We start from the raw sequence: 26,096 nt of genomic DNA on the forward strand, positions 1-26,096 counted from the left end.
CTGAATTGTAGTAGTAATGTGTAGCTGTGTTGTTGATTTGTGTAGATAAGGCGGGAACAGCTGTATATCAGACTCATGATGGTGAGTAATTGAATGGATAGGGGAAAGTGGATGAGAATTTTCTCTACGCCAAGTTTATTTGATAGTTGCTTTGGATCAAACCAAGGGAAGTGGATCTTTCTATCGCTTGATTGTCAAGATTGACTGTGCCCTTTTAATTTCTTGTTGATTGGTGTACCCCCGTTAATTAATGTACAGCAAATTGAATTGGTCTCTAAGAATTTTAGCTCCCTGGAATTGAATTTCTGGATGGTACAAATTTCACATACATGGAAAAAGCCTTGATGCCAAAGTTGTTGGAAGGCGGTGCCTCCTCCTGGATAAGCTATAATTGAAAACTACTGAAATTTTGAAGTTGAAAAACCGCTAAATTTTCAGCATCTTCTGGTAATCAGTTTTAACTTATTCTTTTTATCGTTTGATTTATTTTAATTAAAAAAAAAAGGATCTAAGGTGCGAAATGGAGAAATCATAGACACCTCTATTGTTCTGTCGATTTGCTTCTTGAGTTTATCTCGTGGGTCTCTCTATCAATATATTTGTTAGCTTCTCCTGGGATGGATCCGTATGATATCAGATGTCGTCTGGGAATTCCACGTAATCTGTGCAACCGTCAGACTCCAGCATTTCTGGTGCGATTATTGGTGCAGTCGCACTCGCTCAAGAGAATTGTTGTTTAGACTTAGACGCACTTTACAGGGTTCAAGTTCTTATCAGATCGTAACAATTTGAATTTTCTAGGAAAAGGGAGTTAAAAAAAAATAAAGGAAAGAAAAGGAAACAAGTTGTTCAGTAGTCTGTGGTTAGTGCAAAAGGCCCTGAAACATATTTTCTGCTTCAGAAGTTCAATTGGAAGCAGGCCAACTAGAGCTTACATTTTAACCATGATTTTCTCAATTACATTGAACATCTCCATTTTCTCAATATGTTTAAAAGGAGTTTGAAGTCATAACCTTCAGTTTCTCTGCAAGTGTATCCTGCTGCTTTGAGAATATTTAGGTGGCTCTGCAAGTGTATCCTGGTACTTTGGGGGAAAGGCCAGAGCCATCTTTGTTGTTAGAACCTTTTCCCAGTCCACACAGTCGAAAAGGCCTTTCGATTCTGTATTGCCCCCTTGAAGCCTCATCCTCTAGTCGAAAGGAGTAATCATCAAATGTCTCGACACTCACGTGCAGCCTGAAATCTATGGCAACCAACAACTTCATCTCCAACCTGTTCATTTCTGTTGTGCTTATTCCTCCTACTTTTGCATAATATGCATTGTTGTAACACCTGCAACAGTCATTTGATATGACACAATCATTGAAACCTTCTATTTGAATGGAAAATGTTTAAAATAGTGGTGAGATATTGGGATTGAATATTGTAAATGCGTACTTACTCGTCCTCGACGAATTTGGCAGCCAGCATGAAGCAGGTGATCAGAAGCCGGTGAGCATTGAGGGATGTCAAGTAACCATTTGTCTGATGGAGGAATCTCTCCATATAGATGTATGCAACAACAAAGCAAGAGGGGCTGCAGTTGGCATACCTGAATATGCGCTCAATATACTGCCTAATGCTCAATTCAGGTGCTCTTAAACCATGGAAAATTGTAATGACATCTTTCACATTTGTTGCTTTCAGTAGCTTTTCATTCTTGAGGATGGATTTTTCAAGTGTTGAAGCAAGAATTGCCAGAATTCTTGGAGGCTCTAAAGTTCCGTTGTCATATTCCTCCCCTCCTCCTACACTTGAGCAGACTTTTGGATCAAAAGATCTGCCGTTGTGTGCCTGTGCTCCCATCTAGCCAATGCTGCAATTGTATCAGCCGGGCATCAGAACCCTGATTTTATTTTGAAACTTAATCAAGCAGGAACAAGATTTTCAAAAAAAGCAGGGAGACAAGAGTCAATTCCGTTGTGCATTTTCACGTCTGATATCAGGTCAAATCATGTTATGCCAGCGCGTGAATTTTGACAAGGAATATTCATTATTACTTGCAGCACTTTCCATGCATGCCTTTAGTTAGTCAAAAGCTTTGACAAATTCAGGCTTCAGATTCCTTGTACATTGCTCGGATATCAGAGTCTAGAAAGAGAAAATTGCCATGATGATGCCATGGCAACAGTTTGAAGCTGGACGCTAATGGAATCATGGAAAATCATGGTTGTACCTTTGGTTCAGCAAAGTTACTGCAAAGTAGCAGGCCAGGAGTAATATCACTGTCACCAGCAGTAAGATTTCCTACCAAAAATAGTCCTTTTTGTCAGGAAATGTGCCTACTACTAGGATTTGTCAGCATATGCATTTCAGAGTAATCTCTGATTCCTGTTTTTCAATGATTAATTCGGCAACAGGTTACAGAGGCACATGTAGAAGTGGTCTTGTATCTCATGATTTCTTGTGTATATATATAAGTATATAACCTCTCTTTGTAACAATATAGGCAGAACAAATTAGTAATACATTGGGATTTTTATAGGGAAAAAAAGGAAGTATGAACAGGGTCAATCTGTAACACCATAAAGTTTCAGCAGAAGCAAAGTCACTAGTCATAATCAAAGCTCAGAACAACTAAGAAAGAGAAAATTCTTACAGAGATTCAGGAAACATCCTTCAAAGTGAGGAAGATACTTTAACTTGAACTACCCGCTACTCTAAACAAAAGAATAAGGATACTTCAAAAAGAACCTTTTTTTTTTAAAAAAAAACATCATGTTCAATCCAAAGCTCTGGGACTATATCGACAAAGGAAACACAAAATTTCAAGCCTGTCATCGAATACAATCCAAGCTTCACCACTACGGTGGTGTTCGACTCAATGTAGCCTAATTTACACTCATACTAACATATAATGGTAATCTTGCTTAAGCAATTGGCGGAACAGTTCGAATTAACATGGACAGATAATCAACAGCCATTATTAGACAAGCAGGATTAACAGGCTCCTGGCAACAGCCATGAATATTCATAATTACAAGTAGGCTTCTTAAAGACTCACTACATATCTACAGGAATCAATCTTGCAAGTTCAGATGATCTAGCTTCACTGGTTCAAGAACAGAACAAAGTATGAGAAACAGAAGCAGAAGCATAGTATATAAATCAGAGAAAGGCTTAAACAGCTATACCAAGAAGTATGACGATCTTCTACTTGATTTTTTTTTTTTTTTTTTTGAAGCAGACGATCTTCTCCTTGCTAAAGCTTAAGAAACGATTGGAATGTAACTAAAGACCTGCAAAAGAGAGTAAAGAAGAGAAGTTCAGGTGATCATTCTCTCCTGTTTCTTACTTCAAACACCTCACAGCTTTTTTCTTATGCAAAGAGAGCAAAAGAATAGTACAAATACATTATTCTCATAGAATCACCAAAAAGTTTGCAGATATAAGGCGCCAACTAGCTAGTAGCTACCCCCCACCCTAGCCTAAAATCTAGGGGCCATCATGAACTAAGAAACGACTTCTAACGCTTACCGCTTGTGTTCTTTCAAAAACAATTAGAGCCACTTTAGCTAAATGAGCCTTTAGTGCTATTCTTAAAAGGGGTAGGAATTTAAAATATGCAATCAGATTTATTGAAACATAGCCATGACCATTAGTCAAACAGAATGATAAGGTCGGGCTTGAAAAGGTTAAAGATGTTACTGTATTGGTCGATTTGATATCCAAATTGTTGGCCATTAACTTTATTATTTGTATGCCCCTTAACTTTTGCTGTGAATTGAGAAATATTCTAGTTTGCTACCTGAGGGGAATGTCGGTCTATATCTACGGATATTCTTGATGCTTGACGCTTCCCTCTCTCTCTCTCTCCCTTTCTCTCCGGCCCCAAGGAACAAAAAGTGTAAATGCCTTTGTCATGGGGGAGCTATACCATTTCTTTACCTTTCAGCTGGGAGAATATACATAAATTCCTGGTGATTAGACGAGTCACTGAGATGCTTAACTTGTGCTTAGAGGGAGGGCACGACTAAAAGTTGTCTTTTACCATCAATCAATTGCTGCTGAACGATTTTCAGCAAAGTTATGAAAAAAGGGTTGGATCATTAGATTTGTGGATAACAAGGGTTCAGTAGCTCGGACTTGTAACCTTTGTATTGACATTTTAAATGAGTAGGATGCCTTTCCTGAAATAAAATTTTAGGCCTCCATAGTTTCCCCCTGACTGGAAGAAAGTTTCCATCAATTTAAAATGAAAATGAAGCCAATGTAGACAAAGAAAAAGCAGAAGAGAGAATGACACAGTCATATTATCCATGCGATGGAATCTGGAAAAGATATCATATCATCTCACGGGTAGAAGGCAGTAGAATTGTAGACTTAAAAAAGATTTTGTATTAGTTGTCTCAATCATCATCTGCCCAAAAGTTTCTCTATATGAATTAAAGTTACGTATATTATATAAATATACATACACACACACGTGTGCGTGTGCGTGTGCGTGTGCGTGTATATATATATATATATATGTATACACACACATATATATGTGTGTTGTCTATGTACATACACACACATGTGTGTGTGTATATATATATGCATACATATACATATATGTGTGTTTGTATGTGTATAGCAAAGGGAGTTTTTAGTGTAGACCCCTTGAATAGCTTTTAAACCCTCCATTTCTTTTTCTTTTTTTTAAAAATTATTTTAATACATGAAGTCCAATTAAAAACTTTGAAATATCGAGTTATGACTAATCTTATCACTATCTCAAATTCAAAATTTCAAACTCTCCCACTATTTTACTATTAGATGAATTAATTGAGGATTGCCGTTAATACTATCATTACTACCTTTTGTTTAGATCCATTCTAAATATGTTCTTTTATTAGTTTAGTTCCTAAAAGCAGAATCTTCCAAACGTGGCATATGAGTGTCTATGATTTTGCAATATGAATTTCAATTTTTCTCAACCTTACCAAAGTAGAATATGATCATGTTTGAGATTCGTTACTTTTTTTTTTAGTCTTTTATTAATCTTAACAAAAATAAGTTTGGCCATTTAATTACTATAACAAAAACTAAGAAAACATCTTTAGAATTGGTTAAATTTACTTTAAATAACTATGTACAATTCAATATATAGAAGACCAAATCAAGGAAATTATAAATACTTAATGATTAGTGAACTAAATTAAAGAAACCATTTATAGTTTGAATTTAGTTTTTTTACTTCTTTAATGATTCATTTGTCAAGTCAGATTCTGATGGATAAATAAAAAGAAAACATTATCATTCTTACTAAAAGTAATAAAGGAAATAATAATAATAATAATTCATAGTTCAATTTTAAAATCCTAACTAAAGGTCAAATTATATAGAAAACAAAAAAAGAAATAATATTCATTGGTTGTGGATTAAAAAAAATAAATCAAGAGTTTTATAAATCATCTGCATGTATTTAGACACTTTTTTAAATTAATTATACTTAAAAAAAACTAACACTTGAAACCGCTCTTAACAAGTACCCGTTAACCAAATCGAATAAATCATGGTACCATTAATAAAGCCTAAATTTTGAAATCACTAAGTCAAAAATAAAATTCTACTGGCCCTTCAACATGAAAATTCTTATTTAAAATCTTTATTTTTGGTGAAAAAAAGTGAAAACACCACTAGTCATACCAAAAATAAAAAATAGTAATATAGTTTAAGGAAAGGTATAAAATATTTGATCCTAAACTAGATCTACTTAATTTGTGTATATCCACCCAAATTTGACCATAATAGGCTTGAAGAAAAGCCTACAACACAATAACTAAAAATAACTTAGAGTTTTATTAATTATTTTGTATATTCTTGTTCTTTTAATTATATGTAAATATGTAATACTATCATGTTATTTTATATTCGAAATATTCTTTTAGTTTTTGTGATTGTTAAGGGTATTATAAGATATTATCAGATTTTTAATTACATTTCTAGATGCCTATACATGCAATCATTGTGATCAATTTTTCAGTTTTTTGTATTTTTATATTATGAGAGATAAAGTTAAGTACTTCTTTTAAAATGTAAACCAAATTGCAGGTTATGAGATTTTTCTCTTTTGCTTCAAAATATGCCTCTTTAATTTTGAAGTTGAGTATGGATTCAATTATAAACTATCATTTGAAAAATTGACACTATTCAATTCAAATTTACTTAAAAATAACTAAAATTGATGCTTTTATTTTTAAAATGCAAAGTTAAGTATATTTAGAAAGTATAAAACGAAAAGAACTATTCAAATGCATTTATTTATTATTTTAAATGAGTTAGTTCTATTTTATTTTTATGTTATGATTTTTGATATATGGGACATGAATATCTTTTGTTGGTTATATAAATAAGTTTATAATTACTCTACCATATAACACATTACGAATTAAATTATTTTATTCAAATTGTGATCGGACATCGACTGACAATAGGTGAGCAAATTCAACTTATTTAGAATATTAAAATTAAAACAGTCCATTTTTTGGTCATAAAGTGATCTTTCTTTCCTTTTTTTCCTTCCTCTTTTTTGAATATGCAGCCTATTATTGGTGTATACGCTCATTTGAATCCTTCTATCTTTAATTTGTTAATTAAATAATAAGTTTTGCTTCAAAAAATAGTAAGTTTTGTACAAGAAAAGATAAATTTTGGTACAAAAAAGTGGTAATTTTTGCTAAAAAATAGTAAAATTTGTTATTTAAAGAGTAAATTTTATAGATTATGAAACTTACTTGATTTATACAACAGAAACTTACCATTAGTTGTACTAAATTTAGTATCACAATTTTGTTTTTAGTGAAACTTGCAATAGCATATTGAAATTTACATATGGCACCAGATCAACCACTCATTTGTGATTTATGATGACTTCATATTTAACAATATAACGACTTAACTTAAAGCTTGGCAAAATTAATTAACCCAAAAACACCTTTAAAGCAGTAAAACAGAAGACATTGATAGTTCAATAGTGTTATAGTTTTCTGTCTAATTTATTTTCCTTCACCTTTTGCTTTTCCCCATTTTTTTAACTTAACTCCTGTTTCTATGTGAACCGTTCTCACTGCTAAGGCCAAATCCACGAGTAGCATCTAACATCAATGGCTGCTGCCTCTTCAAAATCCGTAAAGAAATATTTCAAAGAATTTGCCTAAAATCATTGTATCCCTAATCAGTATCAAGACCTAACCCAAGAAACAAAAGTCAAGAATCAAATGTTATGCAATGTTATCCAGCCGCGTTCCAGTTAATTGGTATCTAGATATTGGTCATCTAACTTTTGAATCTTTTAGAAGAAATAAAAGAATGGTTTTTCTGAGGGGTGTCTTCAGGGCACTCGTTAACACACCTAATATTCATCTAACTTATTACATATATACACACACATACTAACAATTATTATCGATAACACACCTAATATTCATCTAACTTATTATATATATATACACACACACATACTAACAATTATTATCCTTCCTTGCATTTCTATATCTTCCCTATCTAATCTTACCTACTTTCCATTATATTTATATATTTTTCCTAATTAATCTTATATGTTCAAAAATATAATATCTGAAATATATTTTAACAAGTGCCTTATAGGTACCCATTAAATAGACCGATAAAAGAATGTGCACGAAATTAAAAAGGAAACAATCTTTACAGAGTAAATGGCCAAAATGATCACTAAACTATAAAAAATGGCACGGTCTAGTCACTTTTTTTTTTTTTTTGGGGCCAAAAGATCAATTCCTTAAAATGGACTTTTTGGGTTATATCGTCCAGTTTTTTTTTTTTTTTTTTTGCCAAAAGCTCAACTCCTTAAAATGGGTTTTTTTGGATCATATTGTCCAATTTATCGACTAAATAAATTGGAAAGAAGCGCATTTAACTTGTTATTATAGATTTTCAAGGACAAAAATGTCCTAAATTACTAGTCATTTATGATTGATTTAGCATAGAATGACCCAAAAGGCTTGTTTAAAAGAGTTCGATGACCTTTTTGACCAAAAAATAAAAAAATCAGTGACCAAACCATGTCATTTTAAATAATTTAGTGACCATTTTCACCTTTTACTTATTTTGAAATAGATAATTAAAAACAAAACAAAATGAACAGCTCTATTGCAACCGCAGAATTTTGCACCCACAGCAATTCATTTTCAATTGTGTAAAGGTGCTTGTTCTAAGCTGTGCAATAAAATTTTCATTTTTCCATGTCGAAGAAGTTGAATTAAGACGTGAAGACTTCTTGTGTTGTACCACACCAGCAAGCAAGATTACGTCTTGTTCATGAAGTAGAGATTAGTAACCATCCTTCCACTCAAAATATACAACCTTGCATTATTTATGCATACCAACCCAATCATTAACTAGTTGAAGAGAATGCATTATCTTCTGACTGATCAATAAACAAACAATGGAACCACAAGCATTAGAGACGTGTGAATCTTTCAAACAAATGTACAACTACAAATCAATAGAACGTGCAGTCATGCAATGTCTTCTTTGCTCCTAAATCAATATATACAATACATCTATCTTCCTTATAGTTGGACACAACAAATCAAACGTGACAAGCTGGCGAAAAATGGGTTCTAAGCCCTCAAAGAGAAAACCCTTCACAACTCTTTCCCTCACCTTTCTTTCTCTAACTCTCATGCTCATCATTTTCCGTAGTTTTCGCTGGAAGATTGAAGTTCCAAGAAAAAACATCAACTCTATTTCTGTTAGATATCCCGAATGGTATCGAATGATAGCCCAAGAGCTAGCACAAAAAAGGATAAGAGTTGGTTTAGTTAACGTAAACAATGAGACAAGTGAAGACATTGGATCATCATTTATGCAAGGAGAAGCTGAGATTGTGAAGGTAAATTTTGATCGGGCTGCTGATCATATTCAATGGGGTCACTTATTTCCTGAGTGGATAGATGAGGATAATCCTGAAGAACAGAAATGCCCGGAAATTCCTATGCCACGGTACAATGATTATGGGGAGTTTGATGTAATTGTGGCTAGTATTCCATGCCCTATAGGATGGGAAAAGGGCATGGGGATTAGGGATGTATTTAGGTTGCAAGTGAATTTAGTGGTTGCTAATTTATTGGTAAGAAGTAGCTTTGAGTACCATGAGGATAAAATGAAGTTCGTTGTGTTCTTAGGATCTTGTAGTCCAATGTGGGAAATTTTTCGATGTGATGACTTGTTTTGGGATGACGGGGCTTGGTCGATTTATATGCCGGACTTGAGAAGGCTCAAACAGAAGGTGCTCATGCCGGTTGGAACGTGTCAGCTTGCTCATCCATTCGCAGAATCAGGTAAGTTTCTTTGCTTAGTGTAGGAATTTTGTATTGAGTTTTGATCTAAATGACCAAAATTGTTTCATGGAATGCATAGGGTGAAACAGGTGGAAATATCAAATAAATCCATTTAATGCTAATTTCTTTCATTTTCCCGAGTTATTTTGTGCTATCCTTTGAGAATATGGTGCTCACATTATCTACGGATGTTTATAAAAATGCATGCATGATTGTTGATTCTATGAAATATTTTTTTCTTTCTTAGCATCAATAGTGACTCCATTTACCCTGTTGCTCGAACTTGTGACCTCTTGTTAACTGATGAAACGTCTTATCAACTATTTAAATCTTTTCTTACCAAAAATATAAACATATTTAGTTCTGATTGAGAAATGGTTTCTACATTCATCAATTCAGGCGACAATTGCTATTATGTCATCTATTTGTGTTTTCTGTCTACTACATGATAGAGAAAATTCTATTATCTCGATTGAAATGTTCGTTTGCTATATTTACGTTAAAAAAAAGAAGATTAAAGTTCAATAGGCTATACAATAAAAATTATTTACATGAAAAAGAATATCTGTAGGTCAAGAAGGGTGGCGAAGATATGCACTTAACGATGCATTGTACCAGCCAAGAGAAGCCTATGTAACTATTCTCCACTCTTCAGAAGCCTATGTTTGTGGTGCAATAGCTTTAGCTCAAAGCATCATCCAATCCAACTCATCCAAAGACCTTGTATTACTAGCTGATGATTCCATCTCAAAAAAATCCCTGCAAGGACTCGAGGCTGCTGGATGGAAAATCAAGCGAATAAAAAGAATTCGAAGCCCTCATGCCGCGAAAGGTGCCTATAACGAGTGGAATTACAGCAAGCTCAGAATATGGCGTCTTATTGAATATGATAAGATCATTTTTATAGACTCGGATTTCATAGTTCTTAGGAGCTTAGATGAATTCTTTGTTTATCCACAACTATCAGCTGTTGGGAACAATGGGCACATTTTCAACTCTGGCCTAATGTTAGTGGAGCCATCAAAATGTGCATTTCAAGCAGTAATGGGCAAAAGATTCACAATGGCTTCATATAATGGTGGCGATCAAGGGTTCCTTAATGAAGTATTTACATGGTGGCATCGATGGCCTGGAAGGGTTAATTTTCTCAAGTTTTTCGGGGATTCCTATGATTTGATCAGACCTAAGATTCCCATGAATTTGTATACCATTCATTATCTAGGAGTGAAGCCATGGATGTGCTACAAAGACTATGATTGTAATTGGGACATGGTAGGGTTTCATAAGTTTGCTAGTGACTTGGCTCATGAGAAATGGTGGCAAGTTTATGATGCAATGCCTAAGAAGCTCAGACCATATTGTGAGCTTAGTCCAAGAATGGATGCAAGAATCAAAAAGTGGAGAGGTAAAGCTAAGAATGCAAGTTTGCCTGATAGACACTGGGAAATTAGGGTGAAAGATCCAAGAATGCACGCCTAAATATCTGTACATGTATAATTTGTAAGATTTGGCCAATTTGGGATTTCATGTCTCTTGTTCTGCATGGTATTCCATTTCAGACTTAGGCTGCGGTTGATAACACTGAAGTCTGAAAATTAAAATTTGAAATCTAAAATATAAAGTCTGAATCTATTAAGTTATTAAATTATTAAGTATTAAATCTAATACATTTTGGTGTATATAACACTCAATGATAAGTGAATAGTTTATCACTTATTTTTTAGAACAAATTTTATCTCGAAAATTTAGTGCCACTTAATTAATTCAAATGTTCAATTTTTTATTATCAAACGTGTCTGAACATGTAAATATTTGAATCTATTAAGTTAAGTGTTGAATTGGGTTATCAAATAGGGACTTAACTAGTGATGGTAGACCATTAGGAGGCAATTTCGTCATCCCACAATGTGCTGTGAAAATTTCCTTTTTTGAACCATAGAAACATGTTCATGATGTTCAATTTTCAGGCCATCATCCGTATCTTTCACTATATTTATAGGTAAAGACACAATGAGTCTTAATTTTTTAAATTAAATTTGTTTGCAGAAGTCTAATTAGTTTTAATACAATGTAAATGATTCTTCTTCTTCTTTTTCTTTTTCTTTTTTTTTTTTTGAAAATAATGATTCTTTGTTATGGTATGAGCATACAAAGTGGTTTAATTTGTCAAATAAGTAGTAAATGCGCATATATTTATATTTAATTTTTAAATAAACTAATTGCAATTCATCTACTTGCGGTCACGTGTGCACTAAAGTGTGTTGGATCTTTAACCCAGCCCATCTCTTGACGTGGACTACTTGTACTTGGACTTGATAGTAGCCAATTGTGCGGTTTACTGGGCCTAATCCATTTATGCTGTCCAGATCAGGATGATGTTGTTGGGCTATTTCATAGGTTCATGTGCAATCTATCTAACCAAATAAAAACAAGCAGTCTAATAAGTGAGAGTTTCCACTATTGGGCCAAAATTATTACTGTCCACTGCTGCCTTCAATGTCCTTAAAAAATTGTAATATTGAATTGGGAAATTTGCCAAATTGGTCCCTAACATTTGTCAAAAACACTTTTTTAGTCCATAACATATAAAATCAGCCAAAATGATCCTTAACATTTAAATTATGAGCCAATTTGGTCCTATTGCTCGTTTTTGCTCATTTCTCCGGCTAAAAATAACACGCCCCCCTCACGTGGTCATATTTTTAGGGGCAAAACCGGAAAACACATTTCATTACCGGTTGAAAGAAGCCATCTTTCTTTCATCTAATCACCTCACTAACCCATTGAAATTGAAGAGGGAAAATACAGTAGCAAGAAATTGGGAAGAAGAAGCTGACCTTTGAAGAGTAAAATGGATCCAAACGTGCGATGTCTTTGTGGAAAGGAACCCATCATTGTGACTTCTTGGAAACCTGCAAATCCGGGGAGAAGATTCTATGGTTGTCCAAATTATGGAGTAAGTTTTCTTGAAATTTCAGGTCAGTTTGGGTTTGGGATGTGGGGTTAAAATTTGGTCTTGATATCTGATGTTCTTCGTGCATTTTAGGTAACTCGTGCTTGTGGCTACTTCAAGTGGTATGACCCGCCAATGTGTAGTAGATCTGTGTCAATAATACCTGGTCTATTAAGATCAATCAACCGGCTACAAGCTGATCAAGAACAGAGAATCCGAAGAGAGAAATTGCTTTGGGCTGCTTTGATTGCCTCTTGGATGTGCACTTTGCTGTTGTTAATAAGCTGGAATTAAACAAAAATTGGAAGATAGTTATTGGTGGGTCTAACATGTTGTTTAATTCTGTCTGGCTTTATCGGAGGATGTGAATCCGAGAGCATGTAGCAGCATCCAAAATATGAGGAGGCTTTGTTGTACCTGCTGCACTTTTGTTAATGGTTGTGTAATAGTAATAGCAGCACTTTTGGTAATTATTGTGTAATAGGAAAGGCTCATGTTTGTACCATTAACAATTATGAATGCAAAGCTGCTTTTTGGTCAATTGATTGTCGGAAAGGGAAATTTGCTAATGTAAAAGTGAAGATGATGAATGGCCATGTCTCTTAACATTGAATTTGAAGACAATAAGCTGCAGATACACTCAAATTTAAACATCAATAATTGATAAGAATGGATGTAAAAAAACTGGAAATTTGTGGTCAAGACTGAGAATCAATCCCTTAGATAATTAAGGTGCCTTTTGCTCCATTTTCTACTGTGCATTGCAAATGTAATTCTGTGTATAACTCTGTTTAGAGATTTCTTTAGTAATTTGTTGCTCATGACTAACAATTTCACAGGAACAAATATAAAATTCCAGAAACTGAAAATTCAAAACCTACAAGATTTGTTAATGGAAACTTTACAACCAAATGTATGTTTACTAAACCAAGTTAAAAGTATCAATATGATCTAAATAAAATTGTTACATCTGGTCAAATCTTAAAGAGCTACATGGTTATTGATCGTTTCTGCTGCTGGTCCAGTCCTAACAACAAAGAAAAATGTACTATCAACTTCTTAAGGACCCCATTTTGGCAGCAATACAGAAATTATGCACACAGAAATTATTTACTTGCTTTAGACTAGCCAAGAACAGAATTATACCCGTCCAAAATACTTAATAGAGGGAAAAGAAACTTGGCCCAACTCAGTTCCACAAAAGATAAGAAGCCAATATGCTTTTTACAGAAGTGCCAAAAACTAACAGCCAAGATGCTCTTTACAGCAGTGCTAAAGTCTTAGCTCAAGTCGTAATACAGGAACTATAATATCCCAAAAGCAAAATACAACATAAAAGTTGTAACTAAAGCCACCAAAAGATGCTTAAACAAGCCACCAGTACTTCAGTTTTTCTTTTGCTTTTCACTGATCTTTGAAGATTCATGTGCCTGCTCTCGAGAAAGCTCTGCAACAGTGGAAGTGCACCTGCCTTTGGTGTGACCATATTTGTGGCAGATAGAACACTTGTACTTCCCAATATTCTCCATCTTGACAATTTTAACGAAGGCTAGTTAGTTAACATAAAGGTAAAATATGAGTATTTGACAAGCAAAAGATGAGTATGATACTCACTGGAGTATTTGCAGCAGTAGAATGGTTTGATGTAGATTGTTGACTTCCCAATGGTGCATCTGCCATGAGATCCTCAGACATCTGAGTATTTGACTTAGGAACTGGAGGTGTAGGTGTAACAAATCCATGTGAATCAGTCTCAACAGAGGCATTTTGTGTCTGGCTTGGACACTTCCTACTATTGTGGCCAGTCTTGTTACATTTTCGACACTTATACACCATTTGCCCAGTTCTAGACAGCTTTTGCTGCTGCTTATTTTGCTTTTTACCTGATGTTGGTTCATCTGGCTCCCTTCGTCTAGCCTTTCGTGGTCTACCAGGAAGTTTTATGTTCTCAGGAGGTAGCACGGGCGGCATGTCAGAATTTTTCCACATGTGCTCAGCATTCATTGGACTTATCATGGGTTCATATGCTCTCATGTAAGCTTCTTTGGAGTAGCAATTATGTACAAACTTCTCGGGTTCCTCTCCAGTGTCACAAATTGCAGCAATGGCATGTGCACAAGGAATGCCATTAAGATCCCACTTTCTACAACTACAACATTTACTAATAAGGTCCACAGTATACCTATCACCATACATGCACCTAACTTCAAATTTCCAGTCCTTGGAGTGGCTAGGAATGCAGTCATTTGCAGCAAGCTTATTTTTCTCCAACTTTTTCAGAATTTTAGGACATATCTCCCCAGTGTATTTCTTTATCCATTCCCTCTTTTTTTCTATCCTAACCATTAAGTAAAATCTAATGGTCTCCAACATGTCAAGAATTGGTTTCTGCCTAGCATCAAGGATTGTGGAGTTAAAACTTTCACACAGATTATTTAACAAAATATCACATTTTACACTTGTTCTAAAATGTGATCTTGTCCACTCCTTTGGATAAGTATGACTTACCAACCAATTGTAAGCACCTTCATCAACCTCTTTTAGTGACTCCATCAATCCAGCAAATCTGTCCCTATAAGAAGCTCGTGCTGCAACCCATATCCTTTCCTTGAGAGCTAGGCCTGGATGTTGTTTTTTGAAATTATTATACATGTGCCGTACACACATGCGATGCTCAACCCCTGGCAGTACCTCTTGAATAGCTTGAACTAGCCCCTGTATAAATGAAATAAAAAATCAAACCTATATTACTGTCACTAAGTATTATCATAACAACAAGGCTGATAAAATTAGTTATATATTACCTTTTGCTTGTCGGTTATAAATGTCCAAATGCTTTCATCAATAATTTCAAGGTCACTCTTTAGCTCTTCTACAAACCATTTCCAAGAGTTCTTATTTTCAGTCTCAACTACAGCATATACTATCGGAAATAGTTGATCATTTGGATCAATACCAATGGCTGTGAGAAGAACTCCCTTGTGACTGCCTCTTAAGTGACATCCATCAAGACCTACAACATATCTACAACCCTGCAAGAACCCTCTTTTACAACCATCTAGACACACATAGAATCTCTGAAACTCATCATCACCTTCATTATTCTCAGTTGTAGTCATGAACACATTAGAGTCAGGATTTGCCTTTTGAAGTTCTTCACAGTAGCTCCAAAGTTTGCTGTACTGGGACATAACATCACCATGTATCATCTCTTTAGCTTTTGCCCTTACTTTATACCCCACATTAGGTGTGATACTAACTCCCAAGTCCTTGTGGATCTTTATCATAAAATCACCTACATTAAAATTTGGGTTCAGCCTAATGTCCTCCAAATACTTGTTGGCCAAATATGTCACACTTGCCAGGCCATGATAGGTTGTCCTACCACAAGTGTGAGTCAGCAGCATGCTTTTGATTTGGAATGTCACTTTATCACTCCTAACTGAGCAATATATGTTCCACATGCATCTCTTGCCTCTACATATGGCTTTGCATCTGTTTGAATCATTTTTCTTAAACCTGATTTTTCTTCCATACTTCACTCCATGTGATTTTGCAGCATTGATAAAGTCAGTCTTACACTTAAATAACAACCCAAGTTCAAACTTTGGGTCATCCATCTCTGTTGCAGGATTGAATACTCTAAACTTCTTTTTGTTCACATCCTTACTCCCTCCTTCATCTTCAGAACTCTCATTGCTGTGCAGCCCATCATGTGATGAATTATCTGACTCCTCCATGCTGCACTCATTATCTTCTTCATTAACAGCAGTTTCTTGTACCTTTTCTTTACCTTTTTTTGCTGTCTTGAACTGTTTAGCAACATTAGCCCAATCTGGAGGTATTTCACTAATAGATTTCATTAGCTCTTCCTCATCACTTATAGCATATTCGCTATCATACAAACTCTCAGGATCACTTGAGACAATATCCTCTATGATCTGCTCCTTATTTTTTTTGAATGACTTTTTACCTTCAGCCTTTCTATTTGATGTCTTCCTTGACTTAGTTCGTGCTCTTCTTCCTTGTCTGCTTTTGCCATGTCTTTCATTTTCATTACCATCAATTTCTGTAGCTCCATCAGTTGCATGTTCACCTACATCAGTTTCTACAGCCTCAGCAGTCGCATATTCAGCAGCATCAGGAGTTTCATCATCAACAGCATGACTTTTTATAGTTCCTCCACTCTCATGTTCAGCAGCATGAGATGCACTTTGGTGTGATCCACTCATGCCACTAACACCACTCTGAGCAGTAACATCTTGATGGCCAACATCCTTTCTCCTCTGCTGCATTTTCAATCTTTTTGCAGGTGAAGTTCTCTTCTTCGCAATCTGTTTCATCCTCTTACCAGTACGTGAAGGAGTTCCTCCATCCATGTTAGAGTCTTGAAAACCACCATCAGTAGCTGGTGTTGGTGTGGCCACATGTACAGATTCTTCTTGAACACTCTCTGGTGTGGCCACACGTATAGATTCTTCATTATTTCTGTTACTATCATGCCTTCTTCCTTCTTCATCAACAGCAAAATGAGGCAAATTATATGTTCTTCGATGAATGAAGAACACATCAACTAACCCATACATACTCCCTAATTTAGCCAATTCAGCAGCATCATCCTCTTGCAACATATACACTAATCCATCTGCCATATTCCTACCAGGAATCAGGTAGTAGTAACCCACTGTATAAGGCTCAAATCCAAGTTTATTAGCTACTTCATCCAACTTACACAGAGACCATTTTTCTGGATTACAGCCATCGACTATGTCAACCAAACCCCCTACATAGTCTCTATTTCCTGTATCTCTAAGTTCACCTCCAAAGTGTATACGAATAGAAAAATGCATCTCATTGGCCCCTGTCAGCCATTAAAACGACAATTACTTTGGACCATGACAGAAAAGTGGAGCCTTTCATAATAAAAATAGGGACCACAACAAAACTAAATAAAAATTGGGGACCACAGCAAAACTAAGTAAAATAACGAACAATCTTCAATTAATTAACATAAAATACAGTCCTAAGCAAGATTCGTCAACAATTGCTAACCACATTGGTAAAAAAAAAAAACTTACCATAACCCTTTGTGAAGTCCCATTTTCCCGATTCATTCTGCATCTTTTCAAAGATTTTCTTCATGATTTTCTGGCCAAACCTTCAATCTTTTCTCAATCACACCTTACAGGTTTGCCGTCGTCATCATCGGTAGTACATTTCCAAGTTATGCTTGTTAATTTGGGGATGCAATTAGGGTTTCTTCAAACTGTAATTTTAGGGCCAAAGGTGAAATGTGTATTTTGCTGGTGGTCCCCTATCCTTTTACCTTCAACCGGTAATGAAATGTGTTTTCCGGTTTTGCCCCTAAAAATATGACCACGTGAGGGGGGCGTGTTATTTTTAGCCGGAGAAATGAGCAAAAACGAGCAATAGGACCAAATTGGCTCATAATTTAAATGTTAAGGATCATTTTGGCTGATTTTATATGTTATGGACTAAAAAAGTGTTTTTGACAAATGTTAGGGACCAATTTGGCAAATTTCCCTATTGAATTTAAGATAAATGACTAAATTACATATGGAACTTGATATTTTCTATGCTTGAAACCATTTTAAAAATTCGATGAATTTGTGAAGACTTCGTGTTTTATCTTAATTTTCACCGAATTCTTAAGAGTTGGATTTCCATTTGTACCATTAGACATCTAAAGTCATACTTGCGTTAGAATATTCAAGTAAATATTTTTTTTTTCAAAAATAAAATAGAGATGACCAATTTAAGTCTGCTCTTGCTAGATCATTCATTGATTCTAATTTATTTCCATTTTTATCTAAATGATGTCTCTATTTACATAATTTTTTTTTTCATAGAATACATGGTAGCATATATTAGGAGACATACAATTAGATAAGGACTAAATTGTGGAGAAAAAAAAAGAGAAAAATTTAGAAAGTTCATGGAAGATATTTTTAAATTTCAAAGGACAAAACATGGGATAAAAAATAAAAAGAGATAGAGAAGAAAACTAAGAGCCCATTTAAATTGCTACTTTCTAAATCTTTTGTAAAAAAAATGTACTAAAGTGATTTGATGTATGTGAAGTAAAAGTATGATTGAAAATATATTCATGAAAAATGTAAAAACTTTTTAAGGAAAAATGGCAATCCATAGAGAATGAAGTAACAAAAAGCATTTTAAAAAAAAATTAGCTACTTTCTTTATTTTCATCCCTCTCACTTTACCACCCAACTTGACCCTCCAAAAAAAAAAAAAAAAATTAGCCACTTGACTTCTGTTTGAACATAATTTCCTAAAAGTAACTCTCATCCTAAATTGTATGCTATTATCGTTGGATAAAACAGTATAGTTATAAAGTACTTTTTGTTCGCAAAAATCATAAAAGATATTAGGTTTCGAAATTTATTAAAAAATTTATGAACAAACTAAGATTGATCTTATCTAATACTGATCAGTGACTTGGTGGTTATTCAAGCCTCAATAGAGGAACCATCCAAGAATGTTCTAAGACAAGGAAATAATAAAGAGTAATACAACTCTGATTTTGCTCGTCCCAATTAATACCATTATTTATTTGGGATCCATGCTATCATCCTTGGTATGATAACGGTGCAGGTAGCCTCAAATTGTCTAATGAGAAAAATTTTCCAGTATGATCGTACCAAGTGGGATAAAAATCTAAACATTTTAGGCCAAAAATTCATAATGGTACTAGAACTTAATTGGCTCATTGATCTGTCATGTATTCATACTTAATCTGGCAATTGACAGACATATAAATATCATGAACAATCATCTTGCATGAATATATCTCATACACTTTGATCTTTTTCCTTGTCAACTTTGCTGCCCTTTGATCTTTGTTTACAACTAAGTGATCACCCTGCTGCTCCAAGAAGTTGTCATGTAAAGGGATGGTGGCATCCTAAATTCAAGAACGAACTACCATAAGAGTTGGCAGTTCCAAGGTAATTTTTGTCTTGCCGAGTGTTCAAGAGCTGAATGGAAAATGATTATTTGGATTACTATTTTGCTTTATCTTTAAGGGCAGCTCTAGAGGCTTTTTCTTTTGGGACTAATTCTTGATCAGTGTCACGTACCTGCGTGGTATTAAAAGACTTAATTGGACTGTCATATGATCTACTGGAATTTCGGACAGCAAAAAATTTCTCAAGTACAATTTTGGGATGGCTTTAGGGCAAAAATTCGTAGAGTTGATGCTGCAGTTTTTGTTTTTCTGGTTTACTTCTTCGATACTACAAATATTGAATGCTTAATGGTATATAACCTTTAGTAAAGACCAGGCCAAATTATATTCTTTTGGATTTGATTACATAAACTTGTCCAAACTATCCTTTCTTGTTCCTTATCAATGGAGAAATTATCCTACCCTGAATACACCTAGATCTTTCATGCACGATAGACATGTGGTTCATAAAGTTTTCTGTTATGGTAATTAGATTAATTTAATCCCCTTATTTCCAACTCCAAAAAGGTTGTCTGGATCAAATTAAAATCCCTTTATCCCACACGTTTTAAACTCAAATCTACAATTTCAGTAGTAACAACTCATGGCTGGCTTGCTATATATAAAGATCACACCATCAATGAGAGAGATTTCAGTCCCAAATTCTTTTCTATGCGAAGTAATAAATCATTTTCCATCATTTTTCTTGTAGTGCTGATGCACGAGAACTCTCGAAACTCAATCCACAGAGATCAACAGAAGATTAGTAGGAATCTGGAAATGGTTTCCAAGCCAACTTTGAAGCCAAAACCTTTCCCTATATTTTTCATTTCTATCTTACTCAGCATTCTAGTCATAACAATGTGGTTTTGGCCAAAACCATATTGTTATTATGCAGATCAGTACTCTACAAAAAGAGATATCTTTGAATCAGTCACACGTCCAAAATGGCATGAAATTGTAGCTGAAGATCACAAGTACAAAGGGCTAAAGATTGGTACTGTAAACATCGGTAGAAAAGCGAATATTTTCGATGAATTACATGAAGGGTTATATGTAAAGGAGGTGAAATTTCAGCCTGTTGCACAGAATATAAAATGGTCAGACTTATTTCCACTGTGGATTAATGAAGAATATCCTGAGCTACAAACGTGCCCGGAAATTCCCATGCCACAGTTCGAAGAATTCCAAGACTTGAACGTTGTTGTAGCCACTGTTCCATGTCCAGGAGACGCAAAAAAAATGGGATTTATAGATATTTTTAGGCTGCAAGTCAATCTAGTAGTCGCTAATCTACTAGTGAAAAGTAACAAAAGCATTATTGATTTCTCTGGAAACGTATATGCCGTTTTTCTTGGCTCTTGTGGTCCAATGGATGAAATATTCAGATGTGAGGATCTCTTGTGGCATGACAACGATATTTGGGTTTACAAGCCTGATTTGAGCAAATTGAAGCAAAAGGTGCGAATGCCGGTGGGTACTTGCCAGCTTGCGCGGCCAATTGAGGAGGCAGGTTAGTTTTTTCCGGTCACATTGAGGAGTTATAGAGCGTTTCTTTTCATGTATCTTGAAACGAAATTCCTCATTAATTTTTGTACCAAGCTTGCTCATTATACTCACATTTATAGCCCCATTTTAGCAATTTTCTGTTTCAAGTAACATGACTTAACTTTCTCTAAGAATCAAGTTGTCACATTTCTTGATTATTAACCATACCGGTCTGGAGAAATTGATCACATTTTCCAATCACTCATTTACAAACATGTTTTATTGCATAGGTTTTTGAGAAGTGACAATATTTATCATCTACAAGAGATTGATTCTTTCTTCTCCCTTTCATCTTATTGTTCCTGCATGAATTTTGCCAATTTTTTTAAATTGCCAATACGGTTACTTTCTTGTTGATTCTTATACTTATTCGTGCTTGTAATTTTCTTATTGGACCAGCACATACGTGCTAAATATGTATTGTACAAATGCAAAAACCATTAAACTCTATAATATGGGTTACTTAGAGGTTATGATGAAATTAACTACACTTTCCGTCTTAGCAAAGACATGAAAGCTATTTAAGGCACATATAAGCTTATTGCTAAAGAGCTATATTTCCTGGTCCGAACGTGCATATTTTCAATGTTTTGAAAATCGGATCGGACCGGCCGGTTCGATCGATTGAACAGCGAATCGGCCATGCCTCTGATCCGATTCAATTAAAAATCCAAAGAATTAATTGAACCGGTCAAGAATCGACTGAACCGATCAAAACCGGTAAAAATCAGGAGGTTCAACCGATTTTTATTAAGTATTTATTTTTTAAAATAAATATTTTAGTTTTATTCACAATTTTTAATATTAAAATCAATAAAAAATTATTAAATCTTTGAACCGGGGTCGAACCGTGAACCGAAAGGTTTTTCGATTCATTCTCCGGTCCGAATTTAAAAACATTGCATATTTTATCACCAGTTCACCACTGAGAGTAGTTGGGGGGATTGGGAAGAATTACACTAAGGGTGTGGCCTGTGGGGTAAAGTATAGCATTACTTATTACACGAATAAGTAGGTGGTCCAAAATAGCGACGATATAGGTGGTCCAAAATAGCTTACTTATTACATGAATTACTAAAATATAAATGTATGTGCATGTTTCAATTCTTGCATCTCTGATTTTACCTTGACCATATCGAGAGGTTATGCGCATTGCATGACTGAATAGTTAATACTAGTAGTTGGAAGATAGGGAGTGATTTTTAACTCCATGTAGCAAACTTTTACCAAAAAGTTTTTTGGTAAAGATTAATGTAGATATTAGTGGTCATTACATGAAGTACCAAAACCATTTCTGTATACACATTTTTAAAAATTTCTTGCATCTAACTTTTCTGTTATTGGGTCGTTTACAGAGGTTATGTAATGCTAGAAACTTAAATTGAGCTATCATGGTTGATATATATATATATATATATACATATATATATATATATTATTGTAAGTGAGAGGTCTCAAACCCATGATCTCTCACTTACACTTTTTCTTCTCGTACCATCCAACCCATTCTTCCCCTCCTATCATGGTTGATAACTCGTCAACTGATTTGTAGTGCTATCTTATTGTTGACTTTTTTCTTTTATTTCTTCCCTAAATAGTACGATAATTTTGAAATCTTATTTATTAATTTGCCTTGCAAATTGATAAAATAATACACCACAAGTTGCATGGATCTTTTACCTCTAAGCAAAAATTAATGACAACAGAACTATCTCTCTTTCTCTATCTAATCTTTTCTTTTTTTAATTCCCGTCGTTTTAACTGATTAATTTTCTGAACCCATCACTTTAATTAAAAGTGAGTCCTTTTTTGTTATGGTAGTCTTATAAATTATAGACTTTATTTATCAAAAAAAAATCTTTTTGCCATGTCAAATGCAGCTCAAGTAGGGTGGAACAAGAATGCATCAAATAGCATTCTCCAGCAGCCACGAGAAGCTTATGTGACTGTTCTCCATTCTTCAGAAGATTACCTTTGTGGTGCAATAGTTCTAGGCCAAAGCATCATCAACTCCAAAACCAAAAAAGACATGATCCTGCTAGCAGACAGCTCAATTTCCTCCGAATCTTTAAAAGCTCTAAGACATGCCGGATGGAAAATCAAGAGGATCGAAAGAATCAAAAGCCCGAATGCTGAAAAAAATGCATATAACGAGTACAACTACAGCAAGCTCCGAATCTGGCTGCTCACCGAGTATGATAAGGTCATGTTTATAGACTCAGACATGCTAGTTTTCCAGAACTTAGACGAGTTTTTCTTGTACCCTCAATTATCGGCTGCTGAGAACAATAGGCATATATTCAACTCTGGAGTCATGTTAATCGAGCCATCGAGGTGCACATTCGAAACCATGATGGAGAAAAGATTCACAATAGTTTCGTACAACGGAGGTGATCAGGGATTCTTGAATGAGATTTTTAGATGGTGGCATAGATGGCCTAATAAAGCTAATTTTCTCAAGGATTTCAGCAATATTGACTGTGGTCCGGACCATTTGTACCCGAAAAATACCCATGCCATGCATTACCTTGGGGTGAAGCCTTGGATGTGCTATAGAGACTATGATTGTAACTGGGATATTGAGGATAATCAGAGGTTTGCTAGTGATTCTGCTCATGCTAAGTGGTGGCAAGTGTTTGATTCCATGCCAAACAAGTTGAAACCTTATTGTGTGCTGACTCCTGATATGGAAGAAAGGGCAGTGATATTTAGGAGGATTGCAAAGGATGGCAATTATTCTGATGGGCATTGGAAGATCAAGGTGAAGGATCCAAGAAGAAAAATGAATGATATTCCATGATTCTCGTAATTTATAGCAGTAGCATTTGTTTTTTGAGCCGTCACCAATGTATTTTCCACATGGCATTCGATTTATCTATCAATATCTTCCGTGATTATTTGAAAAAGTTAAATACATTAACAAAAGTGTATTCACGTAAAGATAGGATAATAATTATTAATATGCATATTTACATAGTAAAAATTATGTGTAACTTAAATGTATTAAGACAATCGATCTTTTCTGATAAGGACTATTCACATCATTAATTTGAGGTTTGACACATCTAAAAAAATCTACTTGCAAGATTAGTCTTGGATTGATTTCATGCTCGAAATATTCCAATAGAAATCTGAATTTTATAATTTTTTATTGTTCACTCTATTATGTTTTGTCGAGTAATTGAGTTTTTTTTTTTTGACCGAAAGACTCTATAAGACCAATTTATTTATTGGTTAAGGATGGAAAGCTTTCCTTGTCTATTTCTTTTTTTTTTTTAATCTTTAATAGGATAGTAACCATTATACTTGCACGTTGTGTACACTTTTTACCTCCATTAGTTTTCCTCAGTAGTGCTAAAGATTGGACACAACTGTAACGAGTTTCAGAGTTTAGAGTGCAATGTTTTCAATATTGAAACTTAGGGCACAATGTAAGAATTGAATAAAAGTCAAAGATGCAAATTGAGAATCAAATACAAGTTATAAGTGTGTTGAAATTTGATTGGTTTTAAATGTTGACACACCTCCTTTTTTTTTTTTTTTGGCACCACCACTTGTAGAGGAGTTTGAGTAATGAAAGAAATTTTATTTTGTCTCCCATTCATTCCTTTTCACCACTTATTTTTATATGTCTATTTGTGCCTCAAATTTATTTGTTTGCTCAAAATTGTGTGTTTTAAAAATTTCCTAATAAGTAGTATCAAATTATTTATGCTTCCGCTATGTATTTTTTGAGCCAACAATGAGGGAAACTTCTGCATCCTTTGTTAGGATCCCACCTGCCCACTTAGTCTGACAAAAATTATTTGACAACTAACAAAAATTTTTAAAAAATTAATAAAGTGTGGCAGAAAAAATAATAAGATACAAAGACACAAATTTTCCATGATTTGGTTAGTTGAAGACACATATTTTCCATGATTTGGTTAGTTGAAATCACGTCCACTAGAACAAGGTTTGAAAGTTTATTGTTATGAAGAAGAATACAATAACTAGGGAAAAAAACTCCTAAAGTTTAGAAACAAATAGTGGCCAATAAAATAAGAGGGAAATAGGGAAGATTTCCTTAACTAAGCTTCTTTGTCTTGGTTATTTGGTGATGGAACCGGTCTTGGGTCACAAATGAACAAGTGTGATTTTATTTTAAAGTTGAGTCAGTTGACAAGTTGACAAGAATAGATCACTTTCTCATAAAAGATCGTGCATTCAAATTCTGCTATCGATGTGATGATTGTACTGACGGATGATCTATAAGAATTCTTGTAAACGACTCATGGTTCTGAGGGTATTTTATGATCCGTGGTGGTAATCGAAATCAAATCCATATAAAAGAAAAAAGATACGAACCATGGAATGGGCGTCAGCTAAATTTTCTTCAACTCTCCTTGCTTCGTTCTAGCTTCTCTTTTTGTTGCGTTTCGCCAATTGTCCTGCGTTCCACATTATTTCCATGCATTGTTGGATTAATCAAACCCTACAAAACATACAAACATATTAAATTCATAGATATTGAATTTTACTTCAGCCAAACAACTTTACAGCAGAATTTCCCAAAGCACCAGGAATTTGACAAAATAACTTCTAGAATCATACCAAAATATCACTCTTACATGCAGAAAAATCGCCAAATTAAAAACCACAATGCTTGAACTGTTGCTCGTTCTTAGGCAGTAAATCGAAACAACTTGTGCAAATAATTCAAAGTGTCTTGAGTATAATCACGCACGACTCATATTTAGGATGCAGAAGAGATGATCATCATACAAATTTTAAATTCCAATTCTAGTATCCCATCATAATATCAAATAAAAGAAAGATTATCATGCATGCCAATATTAATCAAGTCCAATATCACGCGTCATCTCTAATATATTCATGCTCGCCAAATAAATAATATTGCAAAAATTAATACATTTAACAAAAAAAATTAATAGTATAATTAATAAGTATTGCAAAAATTTGACTTAAAACCATTTCTTAGAACTAACACAAACAATGTCAGCAAACTATGAGAATTTTCACCCTAGATGTAACATTCACCATATCTCTTGAATCACAAGATTTGGAGCAGAAAAAAAAAACAAAAAAGGAAAAATAACCATCACAGATTAGTTACGTGACCAAGTTAGTCATATCTCTTGAATCACAAAATAGAAGCAGAAATAACCAAAAGAAAAAAGAAAAAGACTCAATCAAAGTCAATCAAAGTCAACGCCGTTCTTTCTTGCTGAGTTTCCATGCCCATTGTCTACACGGTACGTCG

At 34.4% G+C, this 26,096-nt stretch overlaps 3 protein-coding genes across 5 annotated transcripts; 2 read left to right on the forward strand and 1 right to left on the reverse strand.

The window, feature by feature from the left end:
- Positions 1 to 904: 904 nt before the first annotated feature.
- On the reverse strand, positions 905 to 3,564 carry LOC113763032 (cyclin-P3-1). 3 transcript variants are annotated; one of them, XM_027306714.1, is made up of 4 exons: positions 3,517 to 3,564; positions 3,174 to 3,278; positions 1,442 to 1,855; positions 905 to 1,332 (listed from the first exon to the last, which is right to left on the reverse strand). In XM_027306714.1, exons 3-4 carry the CDS (start codon positions 1,843 to 1,845, stop codon positions 1,056 to 1,058), a joined length of 681 nt encoding a protein of 226 aa, XP_027162515.1. In that variant the 5' UTR covers positions 1,846 to 1,855; positions 3,174 to 3,278; positions 3,517 to 3,564; the 3' UTR covers positions 905 to 1,055. The 3 variants fall into 3 exon arrangements, with proteins under 3 accessions (XP_027162515.1, XP_027162516.1, XP_027162517.1); XM_027306715.1 differs by lacking the exon at positions 3,517 to 3,564 and adding an exon at positions 3,393 to 3,411; XM_027306716.1 differs by lacking the exons at positions 3,174 to 3,278; positions 3,517 to 3,564 and adding an exon at positions 2,216 to 2,269.
- Positions 3,565 to 8,620: 5,056 nt separating this feature from the next.
- Positions 8,621 to 10,826, forward strand: LOC113760223 (putative UDP-glucuronate:xylan alpha-glucuronosyltransferase 4). Its single transcript, XM_027302785.1, has 2 exons — positions 8,621 to 9,347; positions 9,919 to 10,826. Exons 1-2 carry the CDS (start codon positions 8,621 to 8,623, stop codon positions 10,824 to 10,826), a joined length of 1,635 nt encoding a protein of 544 aa, XP_027158586.1.
- Positions 10,827 to 20,146: 9,320 nt separating this feature from the next.
- On the forward strand, positions 20,147 to 23,633 carry LOC113760224 (putative UDP-glucuronate:xylan alpha-glucuronosyltransferase 4). The gene is made up of 2 exons (XM_027302786.1): positions 20,147 to 20,798; positions 22,714 to 23,633. The coding sequence occupies exons 1-2, from the start codon at positions 20,147 to 20,149 to the stop codon at positions 23,631 to 23,633; spliced, it is 1,572 nt and encodes a 523-aa protein (XP_027158587.1).
- Positions 23,634 to 26,096: the final 2,463 nt, after the last annotated feature.

This window comes from Coffea eugenioides, chromosome 2 (assembly GCF_003713205.1).
Source record: "Coffea eugenioides isolate CCC68of chromosome 2, Ceug_1.0, whole genome shotgun sequence".
NCBI lineage: Eukaryota > Viridiplantae > Streptophyta > Magnoliopsida > Gentianales > Rubiaceae > Coffea > Coffea eugenioides.